The sequence below is a fragment of the Myotis daubentonii genome, chromosome 10 (assembly GCF_963259705.1).
Source record: "Myotis daubentonii chromosome 10, mMyoDau2.1, whole genome shotgun sequence".
In the NCBI taxonomy this organism is placed as follows: Eukaryota; Metazoa; Chordata; class Mammalia; order Chiroptera; family Vespertilionidae; genus Myotis; species Myotis daubentonii.
Window position 1 is genome coordinate 23,822,501 of NC_081849.1, and position 26,892 is coordinate 23,849,392.

General features: G+C 44.7%; 1 protein-coding gene and 1 pseudogene across 1 annotated transcript; one reads left to right on the forward strand and one right to left on the reverse strand.

Annotated features, from left to right (window-relative positions):
* Positions 1-350: 350 nt before the first annotated feature.
* On the forward strand, positions 351-26,513 carry CPA2 (carboxypeptidase A2). Its single transcript, XM_059711794.1, has 11 exons — positions 351-484; positions 2,695-2,776; positions 3,446-3,580; positions 5,244-5,339; positions 7,146-7,247; positions 9,258-9,356; positions 10,692-10,802; positions 11,936-12,026; positions 13,509-13,708; positions 15,792-15,876; positions 26,278-26,513. The coding sequence occupies exons 1-11, from the start codon at positions 420-422 to the stop codon at positions 26,463-26,465; spliced, it is 1,254 nt and encodes a 417-aa protein (XP_059567777.1). The 5' UTR covers positions 351-419; the 3' UTR covers positions 26,466-26,513.
* On the reverse strand, positions 15,484-15,589 carry LOC132211634 (U2 spliceosomal RNA; annotated as a pseudogene).
* Positions 26,514-26,892: the final 379 nt, after the last annotated feature.

A 26,892-nucleotide genomic window follows, 5' to 3' on the forward strand; every position in this document is an offset into this window, starting at 1 on the left:
AACAAATGAGCAAACTAATGCAATGTGATAGATAGGATGCCCAAATAATTGCTATAAATGCTGTGCCTTTTTTTTTGTCAGAGACCCAGAATGGACTTTAACCTCTAGGTCTATTAATCTGGCTTCTGTCACCGAGTAGAGCTAGTGGCACTTTATGTTCAAAATCATAAATACGTAATTTGCCCTTGTATGCTCTTTCCATTAAAGTTTGTTATCTCATCGTAGGAATGGAAAATGTACGAGTGGCAGATATCACACAGGTGGGTCTACAACCTTGAGAATTTGACCTGCAGGTGGGAATTTTACCAGGTGGGAATTCACCTGAGTTCTTAGACTGCTGATAGGTCAGCTCAGTCACGGTCCCTATAAATAACTTCAGGACTGACACTGCATTCTGGACTCTAGGAGAACCCTTGACAATGAGGTTGATCCTGTTGTTTGGTGCCCTTCTGGGGCATATCTACTGTCGAGAAACATTTGTGGGGTAAGTAATGCTTTCTGATACCTGTCTGAATTTTGCTTACTTGATGCACAGAGGCTCTCACTGGATTGTGGCAGAATCATGGATGTAGGTATTCAGCATTTTCAGAGGGTTCTCTTAGATTTGGAGAGGAGATAGTGGGATTAATAAGAGAGAGAGAGAGAGAGAGAGAGAGAGAGAGAGAGATATGAATGACATTTAAATAAAACAACAAAACTGAAAACCGAATACATATACCTTATTTCTCTCAGTCCTTACTCATTTTCCCCTCTGATGATCAGGATGTAGAGGTGACAGGCATGACTGAAAATAAAGCTGTTTGGCCATTTATCTCAGTGCCACCTCAGTAAGTGATAGGTTATCCTCCCACCTCCTTCTCCCTACCTTCCTCGGTTTCATCCTCCATGTCAACCCTTGTCTTCCCCATCTGCAGATCTAGTGCCCAGGTAGTGGAACCTCATGAAGTGGGAAGACCAATCCCAATCCAACTCTCATGGCGTTCTAAGATTCATCTTTGCTCCAAAATACTTTGGTTCCAAGATTCTATGAAAGGCTTTAGGCAGCATTTCTTTTTCTTGTTTTGTTATTGTTGTTTTTGTTCATCCACAACCAGAGGATATTTTTCCATTGATTTTTTTTTTTTTTTTTTTTTTTTTTTTTTTTTTTTTTTTAGAGAGAGAGTGTAAGGCTGGGGGCAGGGGGTGGGGGGAGAGAAACATCGATGTGAAAGAGACACATCGATTGGTTGCCTCCCGCATGTGCCCTAATAAGGGCCAGGGATTGCCCTTGACGGGAATCGAATCCATGACTCTTCAGTCTGCAGGGCAACGCTCTAACCGCTGAGCCAAAATGGCTAGGGCTAGCCAGCATTTCTTGAAGAGTATTCCAGGGAACTAACAAAGTGGACAAATAAATTTGGCCCTCAAAAGTGGGTGGTCAAATAAACTTTGGAATCAGCAGGTTAAATAAACTATAGGATTTCTAGGTTCTTTTACTAAATTAGCATGCTCTGTAAATCTATGAGCGGGAATCTGGGTTGCAGCATCTACACAATATTTTTGATCATGAAACTCTGCTTCACTTTGTTGTTTTTTTTAAAGTGCTGAGTAACTCAAATGGCTACTATTCCTTAGCACGCACACCAGGAAATATTAGCTTAATGTATTACTTTTCCCAGTGCCTTTCCATTTTAAAGGAGGACTCCTGGGAATCTATGCATTCATCAAAAGGAATGAGACTCAAATGAAAGAATTTTCAGACCATCTGTGGCAGGTGGCTACTTGAAGACAGGAGAGCCTTGAAGATCTCATTCTATCACTCACATATCTTCCACTCGAGTTCACTGGGAATTGCGTGGTGCTTGGTTTCTGAAGGCCTACATCCTTATCCCTGTGTATGCTCTTTGTACCAATCCCTTCCCCACTGTACAAATGGGCAGGGTAGTGACACCGGAAGTCAGCCTGCTTGGAGAAAGGGATTGAGGGGAAACATCTGTCACCAAGGGTGACAAAAATCCAGCTCTGCTACCCAATTTTTTTCTAAAGATATGTGTTTGCTTGTTTTGCAACTTCTTTTTTCCTGCCAAATTGTCCTTGATATCCTTTGTTCGCCATTATGTACATATGTGTTTGTGTGGAGAGAGAGCCACATCATGACTTTCCTGAGTCCCAGTTGTCCCTAGCCATGTCTCAAGTGTGGGCTCCATAAATGGTGCTTGGAGATGGAATGCTGATACATTTCAATGAACCACAGCAAAAAAAACCCAAACAAACCATACTAGGTCTACCCAGATATGAATTCAATTCCTCTTACAAGCACCAAACTAATTATTCTACTTTTTTCCCCCACTTGTATCTGAAAAACAGGAACAGACAAGTTTTAAAAGCCAATTCTTTATGCGCAGCAGGTGCTATTTGAGAATAATCATTAGCTACAAGAAAGGTAACTTTAATGTCAAGCTTCCTGCTAGGAGTAGGTAAACCTCTTAATTATTATTTAGATAACATGCCCTTGGGGGAAGTAAAGCCATTCTATCAACTGCTCATTCTGGGGATGTGGGTCAGTGTACTGTTCATCAGTTTCTTGATTGTCAAAAAGATTATTAACTGCTGCATTAACCTCCTGGCACGTGGAGACTAACGGGAGCAGAAAGCAACAGGAAACCGTGTCCAGGTTTTGCTTTTAAGGTCATGTCTGTGGTTAATATCCTTTAGAGATCAAGTTCTTGAGATCATACCAAGGAATGAAGAACAAATAAAAAATCTGGTGGAGCTGGAGGCTGAAGAACATCTTCAGGTATCTGTCCTAGAGGGGGTTTCTGTTTCCTAGAGACTCTTCCACAGTTAGACACGATGGTTGAGATCTCTTACTTTGGGCTGCATCTAATCTTCTCTGACAGCGTGGAATGCGAACTCATGAAGCTGGGATGCAGAAAACCTGGGCTCTTGTCCCAGCTCTGTGACACTGGGCAAGCCACCCATGTTTCCTGTGTCTCATTTTCCCATTCCGTATAATGAGAATAAGCAAACGATTCTTCTATCTCACAGGTTTACTGTAAGGATGAAGAGAGAGCTTGCAGTTACTTTGAAAAATTTTGAAAACCTTTAACGCACTATTTACCTCCTAAAATGATGCATAGTCTTAACATTCTGTTATAAAATGAATTAGATCCCTTAAATGTCAACTGTTAAAAAAAACTGTCTTTTAGTTTTAAATAATCTGTTCCTTCTGCCCATTTTAATATCTAGCCATGGGAAGTGGGGGGGGGGGAGGGTTATAGCTCATATGCGGATGCTTGGCTATTTAAAAACCCTTCTCGCATTATCATAGTGATTTTACAAGGATTCCAGTCTTGTGGGCTTGAGATAAAGTAGATATGAGTTGATTTCTTGAAATCCATCAGTGCTGAGCTGTCCTTTTCCCTGGAATTCCCCACTCACTGCCTTGGTCTTTTATCCCTTTCAGCTTGATTTCTGGAAATTACCCACCATCCCAGGAGAGACAGCCCATGTCCGAGTTCCCTTTGTCAGTGTCCAGGCAGTCAAAATTTTCTTGGAGTCCCAGGACATTGCATATTCCATCATGATTGACGACGTTCAGGTAATTATCCCAGAGACCATCCTTCCAGAGGCCTGCTGATCCACTTGAACTGAAGGACCATCCTCCTTTATCTTTGGGTTCTCTGCCAGCAAAGGGACCCGTGGGTGCCTTCCTGCGGCCTGGGCCACCCCTGCAGAGTGGGAAGGGAGGCAGTGTCATTTTCTCTTCTACTTTTGACACAAATTGGATATGGTAATCAAAAACTTAAGGGTAAGGGCAAAAGAGAGTTTCTGGCATGAAATATAAAGGCAAACTGATGGATACTGGTCAAAGTAGGGAAAAGTAAGATGTTATTTGTCTAGTTTAAAAAAAATATTTTTATTGATTTCAGAGAGGAAGGAGAGAGAGAGAGAGAGAGAGAGAGAGAGAGAGAGAGAGAGAGAGAAGAGAGAGAAAGAGAGAGAGAAACATCAATGATGAGAGAGAATCATCTATCGGCTGCCTCCTGCATGCCCCACACTGGGGATTGAGCCTGCAACTCAGGCATATGCCCTGACTGGGAATCTAACCTTGCCCTTCTGGTTTATAGGTCGATGCTCAACCACTGAGTCAATCCAGATGGGCCAGTTTTTATTTTATTATTTTTTTCTTTCATCTAGTTTTTAATTGGAGGGTAGGCCCTGTGAACCAAAGACGAAGCAGTCAACTCCATAGACTGTAACAGAACTTAGAGGGTAATTTACTTTTGGGAAGATTGGGCCAGAGCAGACAGACGGATGGCCTAGCAGTTTTGTACCAATTATTCTTTGCTACCAGGCCTGTTACTGTACTTTATGCGTGTGTCCTTTTTAATAGTATAATTCGGGTACTAATGATTGACAGGACAAAGGGGCAAAGAATGTAGTAGCTCCCGGGGCCATACCTCCTAATGGTTGGTGTTAGATCGGTGATTTTCAACCAATGTGCAGCAGGACTTCTTAAAACATGTAATACCTGTGTATTTAGTCAGGGGCACTGACCTCTTTTCCCTTAGATTGTCAAACAAAACAATGAACAACAGCCAGCACAATAGCCGCCTAGTGTCAATGCATCAAAATTATGCCTATTTTAGTCAGATCGGCAAAAAATATATTCTTTGGTGTGTCGCAGAATTCTAGTGATTCGTTTATGTGGGCCAGAATGTGAAAAAGGTTGAAACAGCTGTGAGAGATAATTGTTTATCATCGATACTGTTGCCAGTTTGATACTCATCTTGGTTGTCATGCCATTCAGATGTTTCTAACAAAAAAAAAAATAATCATGGCTATATTTTAAGGAACTCAGGTAATCATCAATTAGAAAGCTTTGATATGCTTGCTAAGGACTGTGAAGTTGGTCAAAGGCCACAGCATGAAACTTAAAAAAAGAAAAAAAAGAAATGAAATCCGGGACACAGAGATGGAGTTGGTTTTGTTCATATCTACATCTGTTCTCCCTGGGTTCCCAGAGAGGTGGGATGAACTGTAAGACAACCACAGGACTGACTGTCATTCTATATGTGCAGCATCTGGCTGGCCAGGAGCCCCATGAATGCCCCGTCCACTTTCAGGGCGCTACCAGAATAAGGGAGCCTATGGGACAGGAAAAGCTTGGGACTGGGGACTGGGGTGTTCCATCTCCTTCACAATTGTAGCTGCACATGCATTGCTGTAAAGTAAGCAGGGGTAAAACTGGTTTGTCTTAGGTTCTGCTGGACCAAGAGGATGAAGAAATGTTATTCAATCAGAGAAGGGAACGGAATGGTAACTTCAACTTTGCAGCTTATCATACCTTGGAAGAGGTAGGTGTCGCAAAACAAACATCTGAGAAATGGGCCATTCTTTCCTCAGATAACAAAACCAAGACGACCGCTTGGTTGATTTAATGGAAATTATTCTCCTATGTCCTAGCTTTCCCACGTTTCCCTAGAGTTTCACAGCCAGTAGTAAGTGTCCCTTGCCTGAAGGCAGAACCTGAAGCCCGCCCTGCCCATCTCAGGCGCCACCCCACTATTTTTGAAGCATCCAGGAGTGTCTTAAAGTGAGCAAACAGCCCGCCCGGCTCCTCCTCTCTGCTCGCGGCCCCTGGCTGATTTCCAGCCCTCGCTGCCTACCAAGCCATTTGAGAGCTGTGCTTCACGCTGTCACTGATGATAGAATCAGGGGACACCTTGACACCTCTGACTTCCAGCCGTGGCAGGGTCTCCCAAGCTGCCCACAGCTCCCTACCTCACAGCGGCAGTCCCTGCTTCTCTCCGGAGTTTGCAGGAGTGAAGAGCGCTCCCTTCCTCCCCCTCCCTCCCTCCTCCCCACCACCAGCCACACACTGACACCGGGCACCTGAACAGTGTTGTCTTGTTTCTGTGACAGAACTTTTCTCGGGTCTATTTGCCCGGATTGATTTGGGGGTGAGGGATGGAGGGAAGGGGATGAGGAGATGGGGGTTGGGGCGGGGGCTTAAGGGGAGAGGTGGGGGAGTAGGATAGAGCCAGAAAGGAGGTATCTTGTAGGTACTGACTCCCCAAATCAGGAATTACAAATTGCAAAGAACTCTGACAACAAAGCCCCCCCAATTTACTTAGTAGCAAAACGTGACCTAAACCCATTTGGGGGCAAAATCTGACCCGAACTGACTTGCTACTCATTTGTGTCACTGCCAGAAATATCAATGCATTTGAATATGGAGCGATGCCACGTGTATAATATACAATGCAGGCTTCCCACCTTCCTGCAGCTCTCCCCCGCCACCACCAAAACCCCTTAATTTGCAAATGTGTGTGGCCCCTAAGGGTTTCAGATAAGGGATTATGGATCGATACAGGGAGGGAGGAGAGGGATGCCCCTCTCCTTTGCGGGCCTCGCAGACTGGGGTCTGTCCTACGGAGCGCAAATGCTGGCCGCAGCTGGAGGAGCTGCTTTCCTGCTGCTCCTTCTGCAGACGCGCCCAGACCCGCCTCAGTCCCGGCCATGGACACAGCTTGGGCGCCCCAGCTGCACAGAATTTCAATCAGCTTCGCAAATAGGAGGCGAGGTCGCTGGCGACCAGCGCATCTGCGGCCTGACCGAGCCCTGCTGCGTTTCGTAATGCTCGCCTCGCCTCTAAATCCACCTTTTTATTTCTTGGTACCACTACCATTTGTGTTCCTCCGCGGGTAAGGGGGAGCAGCCTTCCGCCTGGGGAAGCTGCACTCCAGGGCCCGGCGAGGCAAGCCACAGGCAAGCCTGGAAAGGGCCATTTTGTTTTAAGCACAAAACAGAAAAAAAAGCCGGCGCTGCAGCCGCAAAATGGCTCCCCGGCCCCAGCCCTGCAGATGCCCAGCGCCCCTCTCTCAGCCCGGCCCCAGCCCTGCAAATGGCCAGCGCCCCTCTCTCAGCCCGGCCCCAGCCCTGCAGATGCCCAGCGCCCCTCTCTCAGCCCGGCCCCAGCCCTGCAGATGCCCAGCGCCCCTCTCTCAGCTCGGATGCAAACGTCCCCATCCAGCGGCATCTGCCCGCTGCCCTGTTCATTTTGTCCTGGGGGAATGGGAATGGGGAGAGAGAAAAGCCGCTGATAGATGCATCAGATTATTCACTTGCAAATGGCCATTTATTCATCTTAAACATTTCAGATTTCCCAAGCAATGGACAACCTCGTGGCCGAGCACCCGGGACTAGTGAGCAAAGTGACTATTGGCCATTCTTTCGAAAAACGGCCCATGAACGTGCTCAAGGTACACAGATGCAGAGGGGGGCGGGGGGGGGGTGTCTCCTCCCCAGGCTCGAACCCGCGGCTCCCAGGCGGCCGTCGTTCCCGCGCTGCCCGGGAGCCTCCCTCCGCCCCGCCTGCCCTCCAACCGGTCCTTGCCGGTTTTGAGTATCCACCTCCCCATTCCCGCCCACGCCTGTCCCCCCTTTCTTTTTCTTTTTCTGTCCTACGCAAACTGACGCAGGTCTGCAGGAGTGAATTAACGCTCTCATCTTGATAAATCCACTTGCAGGGGCCCGGAGGCCCAGGCGCCAATAGCAACCAAGGGAGGGGGCGGGGGTGCGGGCCCCAGAGTCTGGAGAGGATGGGGGAGGTGCAGGACACGGGGCGGGGAGAATAGGTGAGATATTCTGTATTTAATCAAGCTAGCAGTTCTGTGCGGTGTTTCTCTCCCCCCCCCTTTTTTTTCTTTCCTCTCTCTTTTTTAAAGCCGAGAGATTAAAAAAAAAAAAAAAAAGGCGCCCAAGCCAGAGCTACATTTAAAAAGAAGAGTTCCCGCATTAAAAAAACAAACAAAAAAGGAGTTCCCGCTGTGTGCGAAAGGATGACAGGCAACCAAATCGCAAAGGCAAAGGTCCAGAAACAGGCATTTTTTAAAAGTATTCCAACCTGAAACCTCTAACAGACTTAGTGAGGAAATTTCAAGTTTTTTCACCTCGCCCTGAAAAAGAGTGAAAATTATTTCCCCAGATTTCCTAGAAAGAGTTTGTTGAGAGAGAGAGAGAGAGAGAGAGAGAGAGAGAGAGAGAGAGAGAGAGAGAGAATGAATGTCACAACTCAGTGCTAAATTTGGAAACGTTATGGCTGAGAACCAACCGACTCGGGACAGATGGGTTTCACCAGACTGCTTTTCTCAAAGCAGGCCCGAGAGGAGTGGTTTGCTTACTTTATTGACACTGGACTAGGGCACATTTGCTAATATTCACTACCTTCTTTTAAAAATTTTCCTCTTGCCTGTTTCTCCTGCTGCTGGGTCAGGAAACCGCAGCCCCCGCGCCCCCCTCCCTACTCCACCCCTCCCCCGGCTTTTCCTGGCTTCCCTTCTCCAGGGCGGTTCGTGGTTGAGAATGTGTTTTTTTAACTACCCTGCTTTTAACATTTGAGTTCTTGGGAGGGAAAGGCAGGGAACACTTGAAAGAAAACTCTCAAAACCCGTGAAATATAATTTTTAGCAAGGATTTGCATTTCTCATTTACCGTATCTGCTATGTTTAGAGTGCTGCGCAGACATAGAAATTGATGGTGCAAAAATAATGTTTTCCTCCCCATTTGCTGATCCAGTTGGCAAAACCACTGCTCCCAATAAAACTGAGCCACTTAGATCATAAAATTTAAACTCTGGGACGCACCTCAGAGCCTGCCATCCTGTTTTTATGAAGGACTCAAAAGGTTATCATGAACATTTTTATTACAAAAACGATACAATCATTGCATAAAATTGGAAGAGAAACAAAAAAAAAAAAAAGAAAAAAAGGGGGGAGGGAGAAAAACATCTCCATATTCCTAATTCCGCAAGTATGGAATGATAGCTATTAGATGCTCCATATCCTTCCATTTTCTCTCCCTCTCCCTTTATCTCATATGTTTGTATGTGTGCATATACACACATACACACGAACTGGCCTTTTTAAAAAAATAAAAATGGCATCACACTATTTTGTAACCTTTTTTTAAAAAAATTTGCAACATACAATGAACATATTTTCATGTCATTACATTATCTGTAATGATTTTTTACAAACACGAAAAAAGAAAAAGTCTTTGCTGTCCTTAGCCTGCACTGAGCTTATGTTAAAGGAAGGGGACCCAAAAAATCACATTAAGTGAGAAGAGTTAATTGATGCATCACTGTCTACACCTCCTCCTTCTCTCTCAATCACGTCAAATACAGGAAGAGGGACAGACAAGGCCCCGGGTAAACGATAGGGCCGGGGGCGGCGGCGCTGGAGGGGTCCCCTTTCCCGCTTCTCTTGCAGTTCAGTACCGGAGGAGACAAGCCGGCCATCTGGCTGGACGCCGGGATCCATGCTCGAGAGTGGGTAACACAAGCTACTGCTCTGTGGACAGCAAATAAGGTGATTCTGCCTAACGTTCTTCCATTATTATTATTTTTTTTTCTGGGATCAGGACCCACGTAACCACACAACAATCCCTGTGGTCCTAACGGCTGAAGCTCTCAGCCCCGCTGCTTCTTGTCACGCGGGCAGGAATCAGAGCCATTCAACCTCTTTTGGTGTCGCCCCAGCCAGGACCCTGGCCCCGTCCTCTGGTGGGCCGCTGTGTGCCTGCTAAAAGAAAAGGGAGCTAGAAGAGATGGAGAGGGTAGAAAAGAAGGGCCCTGGGGAGTCAGATTTCAGCCGAAGAACAGACAAGAGAAAAATTGCTTTGCTGCCTCGAATTCTCAGGGCTGGGGCACGATGTGCTAGAAAGCTAGGAAACCACGAAGGGGACTCAGATGGGAAATATAAACGGGTGCTAGAAGAGTTTACTTTGACCTACAGATCCAAAGTGGAATTCGTTCAGGGTTTTTGGTGGCTCTGAAAATTTTCCAAATCTGATTTTGAAGTCAGGGTGTAGCAATACCTCTCCTTCCGCAGGTTCATTGGAATTAGAGTCAGGACACCAGGCTGGGTGTGACCTCGTCTGGTATTTCCTAAGTAATTCAAAAGTGACACGCTATAAATCAGAATGTTAATTCATGAGCAAAGGAAATCAATCCACATCAGATCATTCAAGCATGTGCAACCACGTGCATACTGACTGATACATTTTTCCCTTCAATTAAAATGCGGTTACCTTTAGGGTATTATGAAATGGATATTTAACAGTTGAATAATAATGCTTTAGGATGGCTGAGCACAGGAAATGAGTAAATTTTAATCCAGCAGAAACTTCAACTCTACTGCAATTGATTGCAAGTAGAAATTTAATTCCCCAAATGGAATTTAACTGCCTCTCAGTATCTTTAGAAAAGTCTCCGCATATTTAAGTTATCTGATGTTGGTTGAGAGTTCTTTTGGAAAGCTACCCTCTGTGGTGATTAAGGTAAACTGCAAACATTTCTTTGATTCATAGATCCCTATAAGGCACGTACACCATTGCCTACCATTGCAAAATGCCTCACCAGAATTAATAGGAAGGATTCTACTGCTTTTTAGAGAAAATGGATAAGTAATATCTGATTTTTTATTTAATATAAATACTTCTGACCAGAAATAAAAGTGTAGACGCTGGCATATGAAACACATTAACACTGCAGGAAATTGGATGAAGTCTGGTGAGACTTTTCATTGACCAGCAGTGATATCTAGTTCATGTGTGGAAAAAACACATTGCCTTAATATTCTATCCTGTGTTCCCCGGTGAAAGGGAAGGGTGAGCTTGACATATATGTTGTTGCCTCTGCTCAGATTGCCTCTGATTATGGAAATGATCCATCCATCACTTCCATCTTGGATACCATGGATATCTTCCTGCTGCCCGTCACAAACCCCGATGGATATGTGTTCTCTCAAACCAAAGTAAGCTTGGACTTTTTCTCTTCTCACAACAAGAACCTAAGGAGGGGTGTAGGGACTTTGAAAAACAAAATAAAAGTAATCTCTCTGCCCTTGACTCACTGTAAACAGAATGCCTAATCTCTCCGTAGTGGCCCTGCATTGAGGCAAGCAGTGGAATTTATAATCACTTCTTATTACAGCCCACGGTGGCTTCACATACTGCCTCCGTCAGTGCCTCATTTCAGCTGTTAGGCTGGGCTATTAGAGCTCATTGTTCACTGTGAGTCACCTAGGAGATTTGTTCCAATTATCTCTGTGTTTTTGTGGCAGGATTGATAGAAAAGTGGAGGCGGATGTTACCTGCTGACAATTAGATTTGTGGTAGGATTTAGGTAGGCAGTACAATACATCTCACATTTTACTTAAAATCTGTAGAAGGAATCTCTGGAGTATTACTAAAAGGAGTTATGTCGTTCTTTCTCTTTCCCCCCCTGTAAAAATCTCATTACAAAACGCCATTGTGGCAACCGTGACCCCACGTATGTTCAAAATGAGTGAGAGCTTCAAATTTATTTTTGGAGAGATCTGGCTATGATAGCATTTTTCAACGAGGTTTCAAAAGGAACTCGTACAAATACTAGTACTCATCTTATGAGATACCCTATGAATAAAAGTTCCACAGAGAAGTTTGGGAACTATCGCCCACTATATCCCTTTCTTGGAGTTTTGTAAAAAAAAAAAAAAAAATAGAGCATTAAAAAACCGTTAGAAGTTCTAAAGTAAATCAGCCAATTTAGTTTTATATTTTCCCAAACGATTCTGGAACCCTTGCTTTCTCCCCACTTTTTTTGTTCTGTGTTTGTTGTTAACATTGAATAGAACTGCTGTTCTAGGGAACATGGTTTGGCGGGTCAGTATTCATTTGAGGAGATGGGGGACTGTCTGCTTCTCTCTCTGTGAAACGTACTGAAATTCCCCAGCAGAACTCGGTGGGAGGACTACTCCACACCTCTGTGCAAGGGCAATTCGTGCCATTTCACAGGGGCCTTCGGGAGGGAGGGAGGGAAATGAACAGAATTCTAAAGAGACCGGCTCCTCAGGCTGAATGACCGTATCCCACCCCCTTCCTTTTCTCTTTTGGTTGGATTTTAAAGAATCGTATGTGGCGAAAGACCCGGTCCAAAGTGTCTGGAAGCCGCTGTGTTGGTGTTGATCCTAACCGGAACTGGGACGCAGGTTTTGGAGGTGAGCGCGGGGACTTGCCTCCAGGAATGGTCCGACTTTGTCTGGCCAACTAGCCGTTGTGCATGGCTCTGCAGGACTGTCAGCCCGCTAAGCCCATTCAGGATTCAAGCCATTTAAAAACCAATTTGGAAAACACTTAACCAAATTCCCTTCGCAGGCTCGCCGTGCTGTCACAGCGCTCTGAGCAGCGTTTAATATATTTTGTCTCACATCTTGGTTTTCCCACAAGCTGAAGCCCGGCTCAGCTGCTGAGCTCTCAGAGTAGGACGCTGCGCAATGGCGGGAGGCCTCCGGAAGCCCCGAACCAACCACTAGAGGGGGTTAGGATCTATAGGGAGAGACGCATTACATCACCCATGGATGCTTCGAGAAAGAAAACTAAAGTCCAAAGAAGACTAAGAAACTGATTTTCAAAATAGATTCAAACGAGAAAATATTAGCGTGCTGCTCTGGCTTTGTTGACGTGCAGCTCTAATTGTTCGGAGTTCAGTGGCAGTCTGGTTGGCTGCTCCTTTATGCATTCAGGCATCAGTTAAAACTCCTTATATTTTATCACAGAATTGGAATTTGTTTTTTTTCCCCTTATTAGGTATGATAACAGTGAGGTGAGAAACTATCTCTTTCACTGCAGTTTTCCTAACACCTAGCAGTGTCTGGAACATAGAAGGCAATCATGGAATATTTGTAAGACAAATAAATGAGTGGGATTCATTGAACCAAAAGAAAACGTACTAGGGGATTGTGATAGGATATGGATGAGTGGCAACTTCTTCATTCATCGATTTTACAATAGTGTGTGTGTGTGTGTGTTTTAGTGTAAGGAAAAAAAAAATCAAAGTACCAGATCCAAAATAATGTTGTTCTTGTAAAAGAATCCTAAAGTAAGGGTGACAGGCTATATTTACCTTTGTCCATATCACTTAGAGACCCTGGGGAGTCCCAGCTCCTACCCATCCCATCCGTTTCTCTAGCAGTCATAGTCCTGGCCAGGCCACAGTGGACCCCCTTCAGTGGTCATGAGTTACTCTAGTTGCTGAGAAAATCAAAGCCCAAGGTGTCCTTGTTGTCAGATGTAGTTGTGATTTCCTCACCGTAGAAAAGATGTCAGAGGTTCTTTGCATTTGTGGCTTTGTGACTTAGAAGTACAGATGCATAGAATCTTCTACTCTTGGACTCTAAGAATTGGAAGGGATCCCAGAAAATGAACTTGCTCAACTCCTACCCAGTGCAGGAATTCCATCTATAATATTAAATCTAGCTTTTCTTCCAACAACTCCCACAGAGAGGAGACGGGCTAATTTGATAGCTCTTTCTGTCATATAGAACCATATTTTAAAGAAGAAAGCTATGTGCAAAACCACTTGCTTCCTGACTAACGTTCTTGCTCTGATTTCCAGGGGAGGGACTTAGTGATGCGTGGAAACTGCCTTCGTACAGTGTCTCTGTTCAGCTCACTGTTCTCTCTTGGGTTTCTTACATCAGGACCTGGAGCCAGCAAGAGTCCTTGCTCTGATTCATACCATGGACCCAGTGCCAACTCTGAAGTTGAGGTGAAATCCATAGTGGACTTCATCAAGAGTCATGGAAAAGTCAAGGCCTTCATTACCCTCCACAGCTACTCCCAGCTGCTGATGTTCCCCTATGGGTATAAATGTACCAAGTTAGACGACTTTGATGAACTGGTGAGTTTCTGAAACGTCATTTTAGCTCAACCACAAATATCCATTGTGTGGACAAGTAAGTTTCAGTCATAAAGTTAGGTACTGAGATGGGAGTGCACTAGTGATAGGTTATAAAGATGAATGAGACATAATATGTCCAACCACTGAGATGATTGTGATGTGGACTTTCCTAAATTAAGTTTCCTTTGGAAATAGAATTCATGAAATTATTATGGCCTTAATCTTGATGAGCAGGACCCTGATTTGAACATAAGCTCCCAGGATGTGCTTTCTGTTGCTTAGAAAATAACCACTTGGAGGACCTAGAATCAGAGATGCTCTATGCTCTCTTCCAGCTCCTTGCCTGATACCTTCCTGGTGCCTTCAGCTCCATGATCTGCCATTGTGGTGCACTCTAATGTATGATATTGGGCATTAAACACTCACTTCCCTAACTTGATATCTCCCATCATCTTTTCTGTTTGAGGACTAGGTAAACTGGTGGCAGCCTTATATCAGATGGTGACATCTCAGAGGGCTGCTTAGAAATGAGCAAGAACTATCCTCAGCTGAAGAGAATGTGCAAATATTTCCAATTTGGCTTTTAGGCTTGAATTTTGAAACCCATATCCTAGAGATCAGCCTTGAGATGTGACCTTTTGGTGGATTTATTTCCAAATAAATTCTTGTCAATAGCTCCTGGCAGAAATGACATAGATTATTCAAATTCAGGTGTAGCTTTCATCTCAGTTGGATTTTAGCGCCGTAGGGCAGGTTTCAGGGTTTTGATGGTGTATCTATCGCTCAGGGTTGAACTGGGGGAAAAAGAATGTCAGGATTGAAAAGAACCTAAAAGGTATTTTTAGTAGATCTAGATCACTTTAAATGGTCCAAACCTGGTGCTCACATCTCTGCCAGGTGGGTTCCTGGCTTCAAGGAGCCTATTCCATTTTGGGGCACATTTGATTGTTTGCATTTTTCCCAATAGAGAGCCAAACCACCTCCTTATGGTTTTCACCTGCCAGCCCTGATTTATCGTCTGGCTCCATGGAACAAGTTTATTTCTCTTTGAGAGGCAAATCCATTAATTACTTGAAGACCAGTAACCTGTTTCTCCTAGGTTTTTCCTTATCTCTGCTAAATACCCCAAGTTCTTTCAAGCACTCATAATTGGATCCCAAGTTTCCATACCATTCAGGTTGCTATTTTCCAAACACGCTGGGTTTTTTCTGTGTTCTTCAAGAGTAGCTCCCAGAAGTGAATGCAAAACTTGTGCGGTGGGTTAAGCAGCACAGCAGAGTGTGACCATCACTGCCCTCCTCCAGACTGCGCGCTTCTGCTTCTGCAGCCGAGGGTCAGTTAATTGGCAGTAGCACCGTACGGTTGACTCATGCTGGGCTTATTGACAACTGAAACCCCCAGGCTCTCTGAGGATTCTGCCGAGCCAGGCTTCCCCCATCTGGTAATTGTATAGTTGTTTTCCTGGACCCACATTTCAGCAAGGATAGTAAAGCCTCAATCAGTCAAAATTGGAACCCTCAAATAATGGAAAATATTTTGCTGAGCTCTACTTCTTGGAAAAAGAGACAATCATGGGGAAATAAGCCAATGTAAGGATCCAGGAGGGGGGAAAAATCAACTTTCTGGGTACATCCTGGGGTCAGTACACATTCTGTTGAGCCCCTTCCTCCCACCCTATTTCCATCCACAGCCCTGAACAGGAAGAGCTTGTGGCAAAGTAATAACCCTGGTCATTATTAATGTAAGCGTCTGGATGATCAAATAATCGGGGGGAAGGGGGGTCTTCATTTTGTATTTTTTTTAAAATAGAGGCTGTATCAGCTATTAAACTGATAGGAACATATACTACACTTGATCTGAGCCAAAAGGCCGAGAAGCGATCATGTAGTAGTTTAAAAGCTAACAAAAGTGAGCTGTGCTTACTTCTCATCGAAAATGGTTGAAACAAAAAGGGTGTTGTGCTTAATCCTCAATTAACCAGAGGGTCCAGTTAACTGTCCCATTCTACATTCTGCTATTGGGCATCTGTTCTTCCAAGAGATATGTGTTATCCATTCATCTTCCCGTGCTTCTCTCACTGTAGAACGAAGTGGCCCAAAAGGCTACCCAATCGCTGCAAAAGCTGCATGGCACCAAGTACAAAGTGGGACCTATCTGCTCAGTCATCTGTAAGTATCTAATGTGTTTTTACAAATGATCCACTAAGATAGCAGGCACCATGTGATTTTGGGCCAAAGCCTTTAAATGCCCTGATGTGAAATTCATACGCCTTCATGCATGAAACCCAGCCTTATCCAGTTTCCCTCAGCAAGGCTAGATCTCCTCCATGAGATATTTACTATGTGATATTTAGAACAAAGAACTTTCTAAATACTGGAGTTGTGTGCTCTCTGTTCTGCTTGTACTGATCCTTACACCTCACTCTCATCCTTCGGAATCTGTGCCTGAAAATGGGTTTTTATTGAGGCCTGGTCCTAAGTCATCACTTTTATTTATTTATTTATTTTTAATTTAAAAAAATATATATTTTATTGATTTTTCACAGAGAGGAAGGGAGTGGGATAGAGAGTTAGAAACATCGATGAGAGAGAAACATCAATCAGCTGCCTCCTGCACACCTCCTATTAGGGATGTGCCCACAACCAAGGTACATGCCTTTTGGCCGGAATCGAACCTGGGACCTTTCAGTCCACAGGCCGATGCTCTATCCACTGAGCTGAACCGGTTAGGGCCACTTTTATTAATTGTACCTTTCTTGGCCAAGAACTTCCTAAACTCTCTCTCCCAAAGTGGATTGGGATAAAAGCAAGAAACAACTGCATTGCTATGGGAAATCCCAATGCGCTCTCATGCAGATTCTGGGTCCCCCAAAGGCATCCCTCCAGTTTCTTATGGACACAGCCAGAAACTCAGGACCTTACGGTTGAATGGCCAGGAGTTCCCTAGTGCTCCTATGTCCATGATCCTTTGGAAACAAATGCCGCTTATAAGTACCCACTCTGTTCACCCTTTTATTAAGCATCTACTAAGTGCTAATCATTATGCCAAGTACTGGAGGCATAATGAACCCATAGAGAACTCACTGTTTAATATGGAAGATAAAGAGGAAGTCAATAAACCTTGGTATGATATGTGAAATAGAAGGCTATAAATGCTGCAGAAGTATTAGAAAGTTGGAGGGATTTGACAGTGGAAGAGTAAGGAAAGGCTTCATACAGGAAGAAAGCAGGGTTTAAATATATATATTGATTACAGAGAGCAAGGGAGAGGGAGAGGGAGAGAGAGATAGAAACGTCAATGATGAGAGAGAATCATTGATCAGCTGCCCTCTGCACGCCCCTCACTGGGGATCGAGCCGGCAACCTGGGCATGTGCCTTGACCGGGAATCAAACCGTGACCTCCTGGTTCATAAGTCGACGCTTAACCACTGAGCCATGACGCTTAACCACTGATCAGGGTTTTGAAGACTGATCACCAGAGACCTAGAGAAGGGGAAAAGGAGGGGGCATTCTGGCTCCTGCACAGCACATGCCAAGGCACAGAAGGATGGAACTTTGTGATGGGCTCTGTGAACTACAAGGTTTGGGGCTGCAGGAATGAAAGTGTAAGAAGGGGAGTGGGGAGTTCAGGGTTTTGTGTACCATGTTAAGGAGTTCGGGTTTTAACCTAAAGGATTCTGGAAGCCCTGGAGTTTTCAGCAGGTCAGTGAGTGTCGAGGCATTGTGTTTTAATTTAGGTCAAACAGATTAGCTTCAGCGTGGAGGATGAAGTAATAATGGACTGGAAGTAGGTACATCCCACAGGAAGAGTAGGAAGAGTTTGGGGGAGAGATGGTGGCCCGACTGTTGTGGGCTGAAAGAGCACCAGGTGTCTGACCGGTGGAGTCAGACCACATCTGGGTTTAGTAACCTAGGTACTTGGGTTTTGGCTAGGAAGGAATTCAGAACCAGGACTCAGACTGTAAGAGAACATTTATTGGGTAAATCACAGAGGTAGAAGAAGTAATTCCTAGAAGATGGGCTTAGGAAACAAGTTATGGAGGTAAAGGAAGGGTTTGGAGCTTGGGAGTGAGGAAGCTAATGGTAACGTGCCTGGGGCAGGGGGAGTGGGGGAGGGAGGGGAAGAAATGGGGCAGGGAAAGGGAAATGGAAAGGGAGAGGCATGGGTGTGCTCTAGGAAGGGAGAGCACTCTGGGTCCTCAGTCCTAAGGGTTTAAGGGTGGAGACTAGGGGAGGTCCCAGGGGAAGATCTCAAGAGCATAGTCAGCAGTTTCCCAGGGGTGTCCTTTCAGGGTTGTGATCTCCGCTGACTGATTGGCAGGCACAGGGCAGGGGGTCATTATTCAATGCAGCTGGTCCTGACATCAGCGGTGGTTGGTTTGGTTGCTTATCTGGGCCTGGAGCTGAAATATAACTTAGGCCTAGATGTTATCTCTAGAGAGGTCAGGGGGTCCAAACAGCAAGACCAGCGACCAGCAGTGACCAGAGCAGCGATGTGGTAGGGGAGGGAAAGTCACCCTGGGGGTGAGGTCTCACCCTAGAATTGATTGTCTGTTGTGAGGCACCTGGGGCTGGCCACATGGATGACCTTCTGTACCTGCCCATCATCCTTGCTCTAACTGCCTACCACACAACCAGAGCAGTGAGGATGGAAGAGAGGCATTTAGGAGGTAAAAACCAAAGGTTTTTGCCATTTATTGGATAGTGAGAGTTTCTCACCAAAGGACATTGAATGGTGCCATTAACTGAGGGAGGCATCCCGGAAGATGAAACAGGGGCGGGCTTGGAAAGATACTGCATTGAGTTCTGGAACTTTTGAGGCTGTCCGGAAGGTATTGGGCTACATGGCCCTGAGATTTTGCAGAGATTTGGGGTTAGTGGACATAGAGAGGACGGTGGGTAGAGGTGAGCAAGATCATTTGGAGTGGGAAGAGCCCTGGGCGGAAGAGGGGAGCAAGGCGGCGGGCAGAAGAGGTTAGCAGTGAGGGAGAGAGACACGGCAGAGCTGGGCAGAGAGGAGGCAGACAACCCTGTGTTTCGGAAACGGGGAAGGAGCAATTGTTGGACAGGTGGCAGTGTTTAACAATGACAAAGGCCACAGAAAGGCCAAATATTACAAGGACAGAATATTTACCATTGGATTTTCATCGCTAGTGTTAAAAAACAAAATTCAACTGAGTAAATTTGAAGATGTAATTGGCTTTTTAAAGCGATTCATGAATTGGACAGCATCCCATCTCGTAACTAGAAGGGCACTCTGGTGGTTGTACAAATGGAAGGTTTTTATAGGCAGAAAGAGGGTGGGACCAAGAAGTTAAGAGTGGATTATTTCAGGCAAGGACACCTTCCCTTAGGGCAGCGGTTCTCAACCTGTGGGTCGAGACCCTTTGGGGGTCGAACAACCCTTTCACAGGGGACTCCTAAGACTGTTGGAAAACACATTTATAATTACATATTGTTTTTGTGATTAATCACTATGCTCTAATTATGTTCAATTTGTAACAATGAAAATACATCCTGCATATCAGATATTTACATTACAATTCATAACAGTAGCAAAATTACAGTTATGAAGTAGCAACAAAAATTTTATGGTTGGGGGTCACCACAACATGAGGAACTGTATTAAAGGGTCGCGGCATTAGGAAGGTTGAGAACCACTGCCTTAGGGGAAGGGGGTCTTAAAGGGCAGATTAACTCACTAGTGTGGACCAGGAAATTCCAAACTGATTTGTGTAAAATGCCACTCCTGGGAGAGGCTGAAACTGCAATTAGGTTAGGTATTAAAATCTAGGTTTGGTATCATGGGCTTTTAGCACAAGTGATGCCATTTTGGGCCTATGGTTCTCTCTTTTTAATATGAGTGTGGGGGAGGAAGAAATTTTCCTCTATCCTCAAGGTTCTTTCAGCTGGTTTAATAGACATGAGTACTGGCCAGGTGACTCAGTTGGTTGGAGCATCATCCCATGCACCAAAAAGGTGGCAGGTTCGATTCCTGGTCAGGGCACATACCTAGGTTGCCGGTTCAATCCCTGGTTGGGGTGTGTATGGGAAGTGACTGATGGATGTTTCTCTCTCACTTTGATGTTTCTCTTTCTTCTCTCTCTCTCTCTCTCTCTCTCTCAATAAAAACGTATCCTCAGATGAGGTTTAAAAATAAATAAACATGAGACAGATTAACAAGAAAAGAATTTAATTACATGCATATACTAGTATATGGGAAGCCCACGTACATGAGAGGTTCACTCACAGAAAGGGAAAATAAGGTAGACTAGTATATATATGGTCAGAATAAGACTAGATCTTCAGTAAATTTGCCCTGTCCTATAGATAGGTAAAAAAATAAAATAAAATAAATGATTTCTGATAATCTTTAATTATGGGTAAGGCCCCTAATTCAAATTCTTCTAGGTAGTTAGTTTGGAAAGGGCAGAAGTTTCTCTCGAGCCCACAGAGTCCTGGTTGCCTGTAGCTCAGAACAACCTGCATACCACACAGGCACATCTTGGGGTAACTTGTTCTAAACCCCTACACTGGCTATTGGTGACTTTAAGCAGAGGAGTTTACGAGGAGTGGTGAGAGTAGCTGGAGGAGTACAGGGGCGGGGGAGAGGCGAGACTGGTGAGTAGACTACTCTTTAGGGCAGGGGTGGGGAGCCTTCTTTCTGCCCAGGACCATTGGATGTTTTTAACACCATTCGAGGGCCATGCAAAATGACCAGCTTAGACATTAGCCTGCTGTATTTGGTCAAACATTTGATTAACTCACCCCTAACGCTTTGGCAGAGCCAGACCAAATGATTTCACGGGCCTTCTATGGCCTGTGGGCTGGCTGTTCCTCACCTCTGCTTTAGACGAACCTGGATGTGAAGGGAAAGAGATTCTGGAATCAAGGATTCCTTCTTTTCTTAAAAAAAACCCCCCCCAAAACCAAAAAAAAACCTCACCAGAGGATATTTTTTCCATTGATTTCCAGAGAGTGGAAGGGAGGGAGGAGGGGGAGAAAGAGAGACACATGGATTGGTTGCCTCCCACAGGAGCCCCTACGGGGTTGGAGAACCTGCAACCAAGGGACATGCCTGTGACCAGGAATTGAACCCACAATCCCTCGGTCCAAGATTTGATGCTCTAACCACTGAGCAACCTGCCAGGGTTTGCTTTTTTTTTCTTTTTGAGATAAGAGAGTGTGGGGAAGGATTGAGAGAGAGAGAGAGAGGTGAAAGATACAGGAGAGATGGGAAGTGACCAATGTAATACTGTCCAGCGTTGGGGAGAAGAAGGGCAAGGAGGGGACAAAGCGGAGGTGGGTAGATTGAGCTTGAACAAGAGGAGGGAGTCTGCAGACATGCTGGGGGCAAAGATAGTTACATCTGTAGGAGGGTGGTGGCAGAAATCTGCGGGAATGAACACTTGTGAGTCATGGTTTTCTTAATGGGAGTCATTAAAAAGCAAAATTCAACCCAGTAAATTTTAAGTTCTTAATTGGCTTTATTAAGTGATTCATGAATCCGGCAGCATCTCATCTAGCCGCTAGAAGGGCACTCTGGGGGTTGTACAAGATGGAAGTTTTTTTTTTTTCCAATATGTTATTATTGATTTCAGAGAGGAAGGGAGAGGGAGAGAAAGATAGAAACATCAGTGATGAGAATCATTGATCCGCTGCCTCCTGCACACCCCTAACTGGGGATTGAGCCTGCAACCCGGGCATGTGCCCTGACCGGGAATCGAACCGTGACCTCCTGGTTCATAGGTCTATGTTTAACCACTAAGCCACACCGGCTGGGTGATGGAAGTTTTTTATAGGACGAAAGAGTTAAGGGTGGATTATTTCAGGCAAGGACACCTTCCTTTAAGGCAGTGGTTCTCAACCTTCTGGCCCTTTAAATACAGTTCCTCATGTTGTGACCCAACCATAACATGATTTTCGTTGCTACTTCATAACTGTAATGTTGCTACCGTTATGAATCGTAATGTAAATATCTGATATGCAGGATGGTCTTAGGCGACCCCTGTGAAAGGGTCATTCGACCGCCAAAGGGGTCGCGACCCACAGGTTGAGAACCGCTGCTTTAAGGGAAGGCGGTTTGGGGGGTGAGGAAGTGGGGAAGTAGGGGGGTCTTACCAGGCAGATTCCCTCACTAGTGTGGATCAGGAAATTCCAAACTGGTTTGTATAAAATGTCACTCCTGGGAGAGGCTGAAACTGCAATTAGATCAGGTATTAAATCTAGGTTTGGTATCATGGGCTTTTAGCACAAGTGATGCCATTTTGGGCCTGTGGGTTTCTCTCTCGCGGAGTCTTGGAGAGCAGAGGAGGAGGAGTTTACTCCTTTTACCTAGAACACTTATGGAAAGTACACAAACTACTGCTCGTAATATCTCGGATGGTGAAAGCTCTTTTTTTCCAGATTACGATTATTTTCTTTTTTCTGTTATGATGCGTTTAAAAACTTCATAAAAAATAATCCAATAACCAACAGTTTTATTTTGTTTCAATTTCATTGATGATTTTGTCAATGAACACACATATATTTATCTAGTTTGTAGATATAAGAACTACCAAACCTGTAGAGAATTTTTACAATCATTTATGTGAGCCCAACAGAGGATACGCCTGGAAACAAGATCTCAACAAACAGAGTGCACTCTCCCTCTCAGTAGCTCGCCTTCGCCTTTCTTCTCCTTTCCCCCCTCACCCCCCCCTCCTCATTTACCTCTGCTTTTCTCTCTCCTAAGCAATAAGGGCACATCTACTACCTCTGTAATTTTCTAAATGAACTTTCTCTTATAATGAAGGGGAAAAAAATCTCAACAGACTGAGAAAAATGATTCAGCAAATAACAGTTTGCAGTTTCATTTATGCATTAAGAGGGGAAGTAAGGAAGATTGCATGAAGATGAGGGAAAGCAAGGTGCAATCACATGACAGGATAATTAACATTATGGGCTCTCTTGAGGGTGGTCACGTTTTTAGAAGGAGGGGTTTGAAAAGGGGCATTTCAAAAGCGAGTTAACCTAGATGCACAGAAATAATGGACATGGCCACTTTCAGGCACAGATAAGCCTTTTATAGGCCTGGGACGTGACTCTCCACCACGACTTGCCCGGTTAGGAATTTATGATCAGATCATGCCGTGAGATTACTTGCCTTATCGCCCCTTTTTGGTCCACAAGTCTTAATCAGTGTCAGGGTTCTGTTTTGTGTCCAGCTTCTTTTAAGGTAACATTATTTCCTGTGTGATTTTATGTTTTTCCACACTAGGTATCTGTTATTCCATTATAATGCTATATCCCAGTGACTGGGTCTTTGGATTGTTTCAGCTTTTTGCTAAGCGACGCTACTAGGAACATGTTGGTACAAACTCCTTTTTCTCTTAGAGGTCTTTGGTACGGACTCCCAAGGCAAGATTTCCAAGTCAAAGGAAATGAACAGCTTTGGAGCTTGTTTCGTGTTTTTTAGGCTATTCTCTGGAAAATTGATCTGCTCCGAGTTGCCCAGACCTTTTTTTTTAATATTCTTATTGATTTCAGAGAGGAAGGGAGACAGAAAGAGAGAGAGAAATATCAATGATGAGAGAGAATCATGGATTGGCTGCCTGCTGTATGCCCCACACTGGGGATGGAGCCTGCAACCTGGGCATGTGCCCTGACCGGGACTCGAACTGTGACCTCCTGGTTCATAGGTCAATGTTCAACCACTGAGCCACGCTGGCCGGGCTGCCCAGACCTTTTCAACCACTTCCATGTGGGATTGTCCTCTCCTTTGGTGGGGGAACCTCCAGGGAGGAGAGCCTTCTGAGTGACGGCAGTAGGGAGGAAGGCATCATGGCCACTGACGGCTGAGGAACGCATGCTTTCTCTGGTTGGCAGCTTGAGTGGAGGCCGGAGTTTGGAATGTCAGCAGAATGGCATCATATGCCCCCAGATTATACAAAGAATCTAGTTTCCCCCCTCCGTAGCTGAGGTATTTACAAGTAAGGTAGACCTTGGAAGACTGAGGTTTAGTATGTTTTTCTTGGTAAGATCACAGATATTGAAGACATTTTTAATAAGCAAATATCAGACAAGCATAGGGTTTGCTGTCTGATTTTTTTTTTTTTTTGGAACCTGGCCATTAGTGGTCAAGCAAGTTCTGGCTAGATCTGTGCCCAGAGCTGCCTCTGTTATCTTTGATCCTGGCCTCATTCCAGTTTGGACAAGCATTGCCTCTAGGAACTGGTCCCCATTAACTACTTGTTGCTTCCTGCTCCAGAGTGGTATGCAGCTCTGAGTGAGCACCTGCTTCACTCCGCCCAAGAGGTGGCTGGACTCTGTGGCGGGTGAGGCAGCTCCTCATTCGGAAAGGGCTCTGAGGAGCTGCACTACAATAGGTGTTAGGCCCAGGAGGACTTGCTACTTGAGTTGTTTCTCAGAAAGGTGTAGGGGGGAAAGCACAGACCTTGGGGACAGGGACCTGGGTTTGAGTTGTAGCTCCAAGTAACCTTGGGTAGGTCACTCATCTTCCCTTGGTTTCTTTTATATTTATTTATTTGTTTGTTTATTTATTTATTGATTTGTGTGTGTGTGTTAATCCTCACCTGAGGATTTTTTTTTTTTCATTGATTGATTTCAGAAAGAAAGGGAGAGGGAGAGAGAGATAGAAACATCAATGATGAGAGAGAATCATTGATTGGCTGCCTCCTGCACAGCCGCTACTCGGGATTGAGCCCACAACCCGGACATGTGCCCTTGACCGGAATGGAACCCAGGATCCTTCAGTCCACAGACTGACACTCTATCCACTGAGCCATACTGGCTAGGGCTCCATTGATTTTTAGAGAGAAAGGAAGGGAGGGAAGGAGGGTGGAGGGAGAGAAAGAGAAAAAAAGAGGGAAAATCAATGTGAGAGAGACACATCCATTGGCTGCCTCCCGCTCGAGCTCTGCCTGGGGCTGGGGATGAAACCTGCAACCCAGGTACATGCCCTTGACTGGGAATCGAACCTGAGACCCTTGGGTGCGTGGGCCAACACTCTAACGACTGTGCATACCAGCCAGGACCTCCCTTGGTTTCTTCATCTGTAAAATGGATTGTTGAGAGGCTCAAAGGATAGAATATAGAATAAAAGTGTTCACTAATTCTCAGGCACTGAATAAATGTTCCTTATTAGTTTCCTGGTGAACTACTCTCCTGGATACCTCTTCTCCTTAATGTGGCCCAACTTTTAAAATAGGATCCTAATAATTTATTTGTAATCATAGTTATAACAGTAACTAACCTGTATCGAATGTCTACTCTATATACATTATCCCAGCTCCTTCACATAATCTCTCTGAACCTCAGTTTTCTCATCTGTAAAATGGAAATAATACTAATATCTACTTTGTGACTCAAGTGGTGATTAAATGAACGAATTTAGCATAGTGCCTATCACATTTAGTAAGCACTCAAAAAGTGTTGGAATTATAAACATAATATTATTCCATTTAATTCTCATTGCTCTGTGAAATAAGTAATACTTTTATCTCCATTTGATAGGTGAAGCATTTTGGACTCAATGAGATAAGTACATGCTTTAGGTCACCCAACTAATGTTTTGCAGAATTAGGATTCCATTTGAAGCTAGCATTGCATTCACTACGGGCTTCTTAGTGGGATTGTGTCATGTAGCTACACCAAAGGCATAAGTTGGTAATTCTGGCACCCAGGAAGGTTCAGTTCAAGTCAGAAACCACTTGGTATTTGTTATTTACCAGGTTACATAACTGTTATGAGTGAAGACAAAGACTTTAGTCACAGGAGTTCAGTGTTCATTCACAATATTAACCATGAGTAGTCCTGTTCTTGGTACAGCCTCCCTGGTCTTCCCCTTTGCCCAGTCCTGTTCTTAGGGACTAGGTGACTTTTTCCATCTCTGCCTCAGCCATCTCCTTCATTTGACCTCTACTTGCCCTCCCTGGGCTAGGCCTCAGAACCCATCATGACTCTGCTCTTCTGAGTTATGATTGCCCAACTCTTTGTTGGCTAATGCCACTTCCTTCATCATCTGTCGTGTCCGTGGCCACACATTACACAGGTGCACTCTACTCTGTTGGGTGGACCATCACGCACAGGTAGTGGGCATGTTATTTTATATCAGAACAAGGCCTGTTCCACCCTTAGCTGAAAATCCCCTGAGGGCAGGGACCAAATTGTTTCTTGTATTTGTAATCCCTCCCCTCTCTCAAGAGAAAAAAATGTCTACACCTAGCACTTTTCTAAAGAAGGAAGTGGGCGGCCTCCGTACGTTGTAGCAGCGGCGTATTAGGAGAGCAGGCAGGATTCCAAATGGGTGGGTGAAGCCAGAGGCCCTTCAGAACACCAGAGGGAGGCCAAGCATCGTGTCCATTTACATAACACCTTTTGCTTTTCAAATGAATCTTGTGATTTTTCATAAAGGTGACCCCCTACTAAGCTATCCCTGCTCTGAAGGTCCTTGCAGCTAGGGGCCTAACTTACCTTTTTAATAATAGTAGAACTTAACTTGGCGGTTACATAGCTGTGAGAGGCCAGTGGGAATAGCATAACCGGACTTATTCTCATTTGCTCTTCAGACCAAGCCAGTGGAGGAAGCATTGACTGGGCCTATGACTCTGGCATCAAATACTCATTTGCCTTTGAACTGAGAGACACGGGTCGATACGGCTTCCTGCTGCCCGCCAACCAGATCTTACCCACAGCCGAAGAGACCTGGCTTGGCTTGAAGACAATCATGGAGCACGTGCGAGACCATCCCTATTAGGGCTCTGGGGTAATAAACACCATTAAAAGCTCTCCAGTTTGAAACAAAGTCGGAAGTGATTATTTCTTTTTCGAGTCCTGATTTAGGAGAATTAGTTCTTTCAATTTATGCTGTCCTAAAATATAGTAAACCACTGAGCTGTATGTACTCCTTCATTTTTTTTTAAAAAAAATATATTCTTAGCAAAATGCTCCCAATATCCTCTCAACATTAAAAAATGTGGTAAAATATACAAATCATAAAATTTACTATTTTAACCATTTTTAAGTGTACAATTCAGTGGCATTGTACAGTGTTGCACAATTATCACCACCATCCATCTCCAGAACTTTTTTTTATCATCCCAAACAGAAACTCTGCACCGGTTGAACAATAACTCCCTGTCCTTCCTCCCTCCAGCCTCTGGGAACCTCTAGTCCACTTCTGT

Bases quoted from the DNA above. Each gene is read 5' to 3' on its own strand.
- CPA2 (XM_059711794.1), top strand. From the start codon at position 420: ATGAGGTTGATCCTGTTGTTTGGTGCCCTTCTGGGGCATATCTACTGT. The intron at 485-2,694 runs GTAAGTAATGCT...AATATCCTTTAG, and splicing joins TGTCGAGAAACATTTGTGGG to AGATCAAGTTCTTGAGATCA. The intron at 15,877-26,277 runs GTAAGTATCTAA...TTTGCTCTTCAG, and splicing joins ACCTATCTGCTCAGTCATCT to ACCAAGCCAGTGGAGGAAGC.